Below are 9970 nucleotides of genomic sequence, written 5' to 3'. Positions count from 1 at the left end.
TGCCGAAACGCCTAAATCGCCTGAAACGCTGTGCAGATTAATCATAGAGGCCCACAACAAAGGTGTATAAATGCGAAATGCGAAATACGAATAAGAGTACGAGAGTATTGCATTGGGATGCATTGTGGATTCTTTTGCGGCAACCGTTGATCCGCTGTCACTTGTCAGTCAAAACAGCCAAGGCATTAAACGACCTATCACAGAAGTTTAAAAATAGATTATATCGCCGTCTTAGCCAAGACGTAACATGTAACACACCATCCAACCAACCAGCCAGTCAGCCAGAAAGTCAGAAAGTCAGCCAGCCTGTTGTCAGGCTTAATTCTTAATTCTGATTATTGTTGAGTGTTGAGATGGCAGCCGGTTAGATACTTTTGCATAAGACAGCAAAATGTTCGCAACATGTCAAAACTTGTATGGCTTTTAAATGACGATCGTCTGAAGATCCCCACAAAGGCTTACAATTAATTAAAATTTGTTTACTCAAAATTCTATTAACAGCTTACACTTCAATGTCAATAATAACAAATCGATTTAAAGATATTTCTGCAGACTTCAAGTATTTTGTACAACTTCCTGATATTATTGACAAATTATGCACTGTTCATTATTTTGAATCTGTTGAAGAGTATAACAATGTTCGTGTTACATTTTTTTATTAAATTCTCTCTTTCCTCTGACGTATTTACGTATGAGAAATGTCGTTTACTTATACAGAAATATTTGCGGCTTTGCTGAGTTTTCGCTTAAACACTCGTTTTATCTACACTTTTTTATCTAGTACTTACTTTGTAAACAAACAAATAATAAGCTAGCAAACAACAGACAAAACATTTATTAAGATGCGCATACATACTTCCAAAAAAATATGTAAATACCTGTTCTCATTAAGTGTAATCGAGAAATTACGGAAAAATAGCAAAAAGTAAGAGTTTTGTGATCGAAAGCGACAAGCTGCTTGAATGGAAAACATTCTACGACATAAATTATATTCGAGAGAGTTATTAATTACGTCGAATACAAAGAAAATAATATTTTTCACAAATAATTACGCCATAATAAACACATACTAAGCAATGAGCTATTGAACGTTAAAAGCACATCTAATGCATTTAATACATATTAAATCACAACACTCACAGCCATAATATAATTATATTATTATTATAATTTTTTACCTTAGGCTTACCTGAGTTCGTCTCACATGTAATCCAATCGCCTAGTTCAAGTGCGCTTTGGCTTTGAAAGAGAACGATAAAATAGCAGATCTCAGACGCGACAATTTTTAACTGCATTGATTTGCTACAAAATGGCAATTCAATAGAAGTAAATCGCAAATATTTGTATATCAGAAGAGTCATACATATGGAACAACGCAATTAAAATTACTAAATCTAAGTACTAGTCATCTTTGAAGCCGCAGTCCCACAAATAAAAGATCTAAAAAAAGCCATAGCCTTGATGCTTATCAAGTTCAAACACACATTTGCTTCTAGAAACCAAATAAGGAATAAATATATTGGCGCAAAAATTAGTGCAGAATAATTTTTATATTTAGTATATTAAATTTCAAAGCTTCGAACATTATTAAGAGTTAATGTCAGCCTCTAAAATGCAGAGTCAATAAATAGAAGAAGTGACATATCTTAGATACACATTAAGAAAATCAGTTTTACTTATCAAAAAGCAATACTAATAATAATAATAATAATATTAATATTAATTAATATAAAGAGCTGTCAATCTTAGATTAGCCACACATTTATTAAATCGAATGGAATGCAAATGGTTTATCATATTTTGCCTTCAGTTTGAAATTGAATTTATGTTGTCTTCCATTAATAGAATGCAATCAAATTCAATTCATAAGGATAAAGCCTTACATATTACTCTGATGTGTGATGCTTAAAATCCAAGTAGAGTATTAAATCTTCGGCATTTTAATATGATAGCAGTTCCTTCTTGTTTTGTAGTTGAGCAAAGATTGAGCAAATTTGATTAATTAGCGAATTCAGCCATGCAATCTGCTTCACTTTGAGTGCCATTTGGGCAACGTTTCACTTTTGATTTTCGATTAGACCCACTCAGAGTTGTACTTTCACGACCTTTCCTCAATGGTGACCTCTTGGTTCAAACAATTCAACGTTTAAACGATGGAGCACACTCAAAGTACGAGTAATGCACAACATTCAATTAGTCTATTTCAGATTTGTCTGCCAAATGCTGTTTATGTTTTTTTTCCTCCAATTTTTTCGTTGTGTTGCTTATTTGTTGCCCAAACAATAATGCGGAACTTGACTTGATTTTAGTTTTTATGAAAATTATCAAATTTTTTCCCCATAGTTTCGTTTGCTACACAAAACGTAAAGAAAAGAAAAAGCGTTATTGTGTTTTTGTCTGATGAAAATCGAAAGATAATGCAACAACAGGAAGATGCCAAAAATGTTCAACACACATCAGAGCAAAAGGCTTTGAACACTTGTAAATTGTCTTTGATAATCGAAGATTAAACGTGAGATTGTTTGATAATTATCTTTTTGTTGAATGTTCGTTTAAGCCAAGTGACATATGAACCAAGTTTCATATGGTTAGCCAAGAGATATCTGTATTATAAATCAGCAATTAGCTTTCGATTGCAATATGGCCGAGTCTGAATTGTTGGCTTTGGCTTTGACTTTGACCAGGCTTGGGAATAGGCTCTTCAGCTTTAATCACCACTTCCTAAAATCATAAATGCAATTGCAACTCTTTTGCCAGGCAGTTTTCATTAGGTTTTTGCACCAGCTTTCTTTACAGGCGGACAGTTTTTTGTGTGGGCGCAACTGCAACTAACTGCTGACGAGGTCGTGAGTATCTATCAACTGGGTCTGGGTCTGCTATATGTACTATATGCGGTGGCAGACACTGTTTTATCGCCGCTCTTGGCGCTGTTCATGTGTAGCTAACATGCCAGACGGCATATACGCCTAGTTAAACGAGTAATTCGATTTAAATTTGAGACTTTTAGGGTGATTTAAAAAAATCGAAAAGAAAATTTTCAACTTTTGGAGACCTACCAATAATAAAACAATACTTGTCTCTTTAGGAAATTAGTATTATGTAGTAATAAAAACTTGGTATGAAATTATAAAGATTATTTGAAATTATTGTTTTAAGGATTACATTAGAATCATTGTCTTCTATTGCTATAAAATATTATAAGACAATCTATACTACACTGTTTTGGAAATTAATATGTCGGAATAAAAATGTGTCAAATATTTTTAGTAACTACTCTAACATTTGCAAAGGTTGATATATTATTATATGTGTTAACAGATAATATATCTTAAAATATCAATTCCATAAATACAGATTTTTCTTCGTCAAACTTTTTTGTTAGTTCTTGCCCAATTCTCAAGTGGGTGCTGCTGAAATGTATGTCCAATTCTCATTCAAGTCAAATTCTATTTCTAATGTTGGCAGCTTACATTTTAGAGGGTATTTAGAGAAGAGCATGGCAAAGCTGTGTACGATTGCCACATAAATCTGATAAGCAGTTAGGAGAGTATTAGAGAGCAACAAGATACACAAGTCAAAGCTTAGCTTGCGCCTATGCAAATGCATCAACGTAAAGCCGAAATACAACTGGCCAGACCAAACCGGGCCTGACTTTTGAGTGTTACTATACCAGCAGTGTAAAGTCCCTCTGTCTCCCTCTCCCTTGGCCCACTGTGCAGTGTAGCACTAACTTAAGTCTGATCATTGCTTCACCCATTGATGCTAGAGTGCTTGGTGGTTTGGTGCTTTGGTGCCTAGTTGCCTGCTTGTTGACTAGCCCCTAGCCCTGGGAGTCTCTGGAGTCGCTCACTCTCTCGGCATCGCACCGCATCACTGTCGCGACGTAACATGCAACATTACATGCCTATAATTTGTTTTCACACAGCAGGACGTTTTCACTCCATAAGACATCAGAAAGAGGTCTTAAATGGTCACATTACTGCCATTGCCAACAGCGTTCAAATGGCAACAACTTGCACATAAATACGTTATAACTCGTACGTACGTCTGTCCGACTGTCTGTCTGTTTGTATAGGATGAATATGCAAATGTATCTGTGAGTATAAAAATGTTAATGCCCGTGGCAAACGATGCGGCAAACGGTGGCTGGCATCAGGGAGATATTTGATTTTCTTGTTGAATGGATGTGGTGTAAATTGCCAGTTTGCCAGTCGCATTTATCACAGTTATTTTTTTTGGAAACAATTAGCCAATGGATTTGCAATAAAAAATAGGTTACTTAAGTCACAGATTAAGTGAACGCATTCAAGTTATTGCCCCAAAGGGAGTCTTACAGATGAATCATACGAAAGTTGAAAGTGGCATCAACAACAAAAACAACAACGAAAGATCAGGTAAACTTGCCACAGATAAGCTGGGCACAAACTGGAGTTTAGACTTTGCGTCAGTTGACACAAAAGGCAGCATTATTTAAGAGTTAATAAGTAAATACTGTATATTAAAATTGAAATTATTTTGTGTTCCTTTCTATAAGAGTTAATAATGGAAAGCCAACTGGGAGCTTACTAAACAAGCATGCTACAGTACTCGTATTCGTATTCATATTCGTATTCGTACAGCAGCCAAAGAGCAGTCAACAGCCTGAAAATGTATCTTCAAAATACACTTATGCTGCCTTTTTACGGCATATCTTTTACTTCTTTTGCCTGCACTTGAGCATCTGAGCATTCGTACTGCTGCCGAAGCTGCTTTTCGTCTCTTGTTGTTGTTTGATTTTTTTCTTCTTCGATTTTTTGTTGTTGTTGTGTTTTTCGCTTTTTTGTTTTGTTTGGTTCTTTTTTTGGCCGCCTTTTTATTTTTGTAAATGAAATGAAATCGAAATATGGGTCGGCGGCACTCGCCGCTCTGACTGTAAGTATTATTGCCGTACCCAAAAGTACCATGATCTTTCTGCCATTCAGACAGCCAGCCAGCCAGCCAGCCAGCCAGCATGAGAGCATGAACTCAAAACACAATTCCATCTCACATTGGCGAACGTACCAAATAAATATCACCATATTGAACTCTATACTTTCAATACACAAATTTATGGATAAACCTCTTCTTCGCTTAACAGTACTTGAACTTATTCAAACGAATATCGTACGTATGTAGGTAGATCTATTCATCTATTATTTTTGAGCACTTTCGTTTGTTTATCTAACCGCGCAAAATTGGCAAATTTGAATTTGTCGAACAAATCATTATTATTATTTATTACAGAGAAATAATATAGCTGCATTAATTATACGCACCTCACGCATTAACACATTTTCAATAATTTCGCGAACTTTCACAGAGCTGATTATTAAATATCACAAAACATTAAGGATGCTTTCGTATATCGGGATACAAAATAAAATCAAACAGAGTTTTGTCCGCGACACCACCCGGAGTACGACCGTTGTCAATCGCGTTCGATTGCACTCTATTACAATTCTTTCTTTACAGCAGCTACTGCTGACGTCTATCGATAATTTTGCCGGCTCTTTTACTACAGGACTGGAAAAAACAATGAACTTCTGTTGAAATTCAAATTCGTAACTGTAATGTGCAAGAATCAACAGTTTGATATTATCAATGGAAATTATTTATTTTATTTTATAATTATCACATTAAGAAGTAAATGTAATGAATCAATAATTTATACAACGAAGCGAAGTAATGAAAGCTTTCCCAGCATCTTTGTTTACTGTTAATAACAGTCCATATGTTAATGTAAACAGTGCTACTGTTAAGGTAATTAATTTTTATGTAAATTGATTTTATTTTATTTCTAAGAAAAACACTGAAATGTCGAAAAAAAATAAACTATTTGAAGCACTTCAAGCAATACAACCTAATTTCGAACGCATATAAATATTTTTTCCCGAAATCTTACTGCATATAAATTTTTAAACTGAGCATCGATTCTTGTGCGATGTATCGATTTGTTAATAACCATAATGTTGTACAATTTTTTTAAATTTATTTTTCAGTGGTTTAAATACCATAAAATTCTATTAAAATCATTGAAACTATTAAATATGTTCTTGAACCTCGTCAAATAGATATAAATTAAATTTATTACGCCTTAACGCTGTGAGCAACGTACCATCCATATTTCATAGAGTGTTATTTTGCTGAATGTGGTCTCACTTATTATGTTGGGAAGAAATTCTATTTCGCGTTTTAATGTTTTATACGTAAACAAATTTAAAAAAATTATTAATTAAAACAATGCTATAGAACCGCTTTAGGAAAAAACACAGTAACAAAAATTAGACACTTTCAAATGTTGCGCTTATTGTAGTGTTACCAAGGCAACTAATTATTTTAAAAAATGCAGTATATTTTCTAAGTGATATATATTTAGCACAGCTCTTGGTCACATCAACAGCCTGGGCGTTGACAACATCAAGCAAACATTCATTAGGCTGGCGTCGCGTTTGCATCTGAAGTATTTATTTACAAATATTAATAAAAACAACGACATAGTCCAATCAAAATGGTAGTGTTGAGTTCTTGCTGGTCACCCATAATTTGGTCAAATAATGTTCGCACAGGCAGCTATTGCGTTGCTGGTTACACGGCCGCATTAAGTGTGGTAATGATTACATTAATCAGTTATATGCTTCTGGGAGGAGAATCCGGACAATTGTATTCGCCGTTGTTTGAGACAGACATCAGATCATCGATGCCAATAGCAGGTGGTTTCTTTATTATTTATTTCCTCTTAATTATACTGGCCTCTTATCTGGTGTGCTATGGCATTAAAATCAAGTATGTTTTCTAACTTAGCCCAACAATCAAAATCATAATTCACACATTTATAATTGTTTACAGTACACGAGGTTGGTTGTTGCCTTGGTTATTCTTGATTGGCCTCGCGATTCTCTTTCAATTCTGTTGGAGTCTTTGGTTGATTGGAGGTTACTATATTTACGTAAGTAAATTTAAAGATTGGAGTAAACTCTGTGCTTCAATATATATTTCTTGCAGCTGGAACAAACATTTTCAGCGCTCCTGAACTTCGTGTGGAACGCATATAATGTAAGTGAATCAATGAAGATTTGAAACTGAATAAATAATTAAATTTAAAAACTTTTGTATTTCAGATTTACTGCTGGCTTGTTGTGTTCTCGCAATACCAAATCTTCTTGGCGATTCAGAATCCAAACATCGAATTGCTAATGCCATAGAGTCAGTTTACAACGCCAGTAACTCGTCCATTATCGAATATTTTTCATATTTTACTTTTACACTTTTTGGCTAGCTAAGCAAACAACAAATCCGTCCATAGCCAATTTTACAACAATGGCATTCCACTCACACCAGACGTGTCTTCTACCCTAAATATACATTAAATATAAATGACAATTATACACATATCTAAGAATTATACAAGACGAAACGAATATTTATATATAAATACAAATTACTATTTTATTGTAAAATTATTTTACATGTCCGACTTCAAAACTAATCTAAGGTTTATTAATAATTTGGGTTTTTTGATCAATTTGTAGGCTATTTATAACTGGGTGTCCTTAGTGTGTCCGTCTCTTAAATGATTAAATCCAATTTAGCTATGAGCCTTTCTTTTTAATTAACAATCCCACATACTCTACTACATTTTGACATTTAGAATGAATGTTAATGTTTATTAAATGTAAGCTTATACAATAAGGTAGCGTAAATGTTTATACATATACTTGAAATCAAAATCAGCAACCTCTCTAATCACTGTGTATAGTGTGTGTGCAAGGGGCAAGGGGACCAAATAAACAATAAGAGTAATAGAGGGGAGAGAAAGCAGAGTTAATGTAACTACAATATTTAAGAAGCGAATAATTTACATAGTTTGGGGGGATTTAATATCTAATTGTGTTCAACACAAAACTTTAATTAACAACATTGTTTTAAGTTTTCTCCTCCTTCTCCTTATTATAGCGCTCGAGTTCCTTGAGGAATTGCGCCTTCGGCTTCATGACATTGGGTCGCTCTCCACGACAATTGGGACAGAACCATTTGCCCTTCGGTTTGAGCACCAGTGACACGCATGAAAAGTGGAACCACTCGATAGGGCACAAATCATTATCGCAGAGTATCATTTCGCCAAAGGATATCTGAATGATAAATAATAACATAAATAATGTTTCTAGCTGCTGGCTAATATAACTCACCTGATTACACACGCAATACGTTGGCTCATCCGGATCAATAGGCTCGGGTGGAGGCGTTTCCTCTCGTGCATTTGCCGCTGTATTCGAAGCGCCACCGCCACGTACTTTACGCTTCTTCTTCTTACTCGAACTGCCGCCGGCGTTGCCAGCACCTCCCGCAGCACCGCCAGCAATTCCTCCACTTGACATTTGTACATGACTCTTGCGCTGTCCAACACCGCTAATGGAACCTTTACGATCGCTGCTGTGTCCATTTCCACTGCTGCCCGCTTCGTTCGCTGACGTCGATTCGTTGCCGCCCATTTCCGTGGAGCTGCCATTGTTGACCAAGCTCTCATTGCGTCGACGCGAACGTTTGCTTCCCGAACGCTGCAGATCGTTGCCACTACCACCGCAATAGTTTCCATTGAGGCCGTTGCCACCATTGCCCAGGTGCTGCCCTGAGCGATCATATGTTGGCGTTGAGTTGCCACCATTCCCACTCATAACGCCCGACGCTGAGGCTACACCTACGCCACCAAATGGCACAGCACCGTAGTGATCCTTGCCCAAGGAATTGCCGCCCGAGTTGCCCAGTCCACTGCTATTCAATCCGCTGTTCGCAGCGCTGTTGCCTTGATCACACATGGGACTTTGGAGGCGTTGTAGCTTCGAGGGTGGACCATCGTCTAGCAGCATGTAGGGATCACGTTCATCTTTCAGGTCGAGATTCTGCTGATCAGTGTCAAGTTGCCGCACCTTGGAATCGATGATCTCCTGTAAATGATTCACAATCTGCATTTTCTCGTCACCCAATTCTTGCGCCTGTATGAGACTTTGATGCATTCGGCTAATGGAGCGAGAACGCCGATTGGTGTCCGTTGAGTTCTGCTGCGACACATAGAGGTCATAGTAGTGGTCCACATCACGTATTAAACCTATTTTAGAAGGCACGCAGAGAAGGAGAGAGAGGTTAGGTGGCATACATATTTTGGAAATGGCCGCCATTTTCCCCCCAAAATGTGTGTTTACCTCGGTATTGGACATCGATATCACGAATTCTGGACAACTGGCGTTGTACATCGTCGGGCAGATTCTCTACGGAATCTAGATAGTTGTCCACATAAGTGGCTGAATTGATGGCCTCCGATTCGGATGCAATCATTATTGGGTTTCGTTGCTCCGACTCCGTCGACTCCACTAGCTCTGACTTCGACCACTTCCGACAGTATTTATGCTGCGACAACGTTCATAGCTGACAAACTGTTTGAAATTACGAGTATATCTGTGTATATGTCAATCGGATTATTAAATTTAGCAGCGCAAATATTAAGTTCCAATTTTTTGTAAGATGTTGCGACTGTACGCTTGTATTTGTGTGTGTGCGTGTGTATAATTTATGTGTTGGAAAACAACTACCGAGGGGGGAGAGATTGCAATTGTATTCGATTGTGTGTGTGAGATTGCAGTGCTGGAAAACATTTGCTGGTTGTTTTCATGTTAACTGGTTCGAGCTTTTCATATGAAATAAGTTTTTTTTTTATCAAATTTTCTTTAAAAAAAGAAATTGCACAACAAATTATTTACGGGATATTACAATATATTTAATCGTCAACTATAATTCTTATTGTACAAAAACGGCTGATAATAGCATGGCTAACATATGTTGTTAATGGTGAGTTGCTGTTAACAGTGTCATCGATAATAATTAAGAAACTCACTGTAAATACTGATATTTTTAATTACCAACGCACGAACAAATGACCTATGAGATGAATTTATTAGAA

The 9970-nt window shown here is 36.3% G+C and overlaps 2 protein-coding genes across 2 annotated transcripts; one reads left to right on the top strand and one right to left on the bottom strand.

The window, feature by feature from the left end:
- Positions 1–6412: 6412 nt before the first annotated feature.
- LOC117573503 (uncharacterized) lies at positions 6413–7475 on the top strand. The gene is made up of 4 exons (XM_034256734.2): positions 6413–6801; positions 6865–6964; positions 7021–7071; positions 7137–7475. The coding sequence occupies exons 1-4, from the start codon at positions 6527–6529 to the stop codon at positions 7218–7220; spliced, it is 510 nt and encodes a 169-aa protein (XP_034112625.1). The 5' UTR covers positions 6413–6526; the 3' UTR covers positions 7221–7475.
- A 36-nt stretch (positions 7476–7511) lies between these two features.
- On the bottom strand, positions 7512–9583 carry LOC117573501 (inhibitor of growth protein 2). Its single transcript, XM_034256728.2, has 3 exons — positions 9216–9583; positions 8205–9121; positions 7512–8147 (listed from the first exon to the last, which is right to left on the bottom strand). Exons 1-3 carry the CDS (start codon positions 9346–9348, stop codon positions 7941–7943), a joined length of 1257 nt encoding a protein of 418 aa, XP_034112619.1. The 5' UTR covers positions 9349–9583; the 3' UTR covers positions 7512–7940.
- Positions 9584–9970: the final 387 nt, after the last annotated feature.

The sequence above is a fragment of the Drosophila albomicans genome, chromosome 2R, assembly GCF_009650485.2.
Source record: "Drosophila albomicans strain 15112-1751.03 chromosome 2R, ASM965048v2, whole genome shotgun sequence".
In the NCBI taxonomy this organism is placed as follows: Eukaryota; Metazoa; Arthropoda; class Insecta; order Diptera; family Drosophilidae; genus Drosophila; species Drosophila albomicans.
This window is presented reverse-complemented; position numbering and strand designations above follow the sequence as displayed.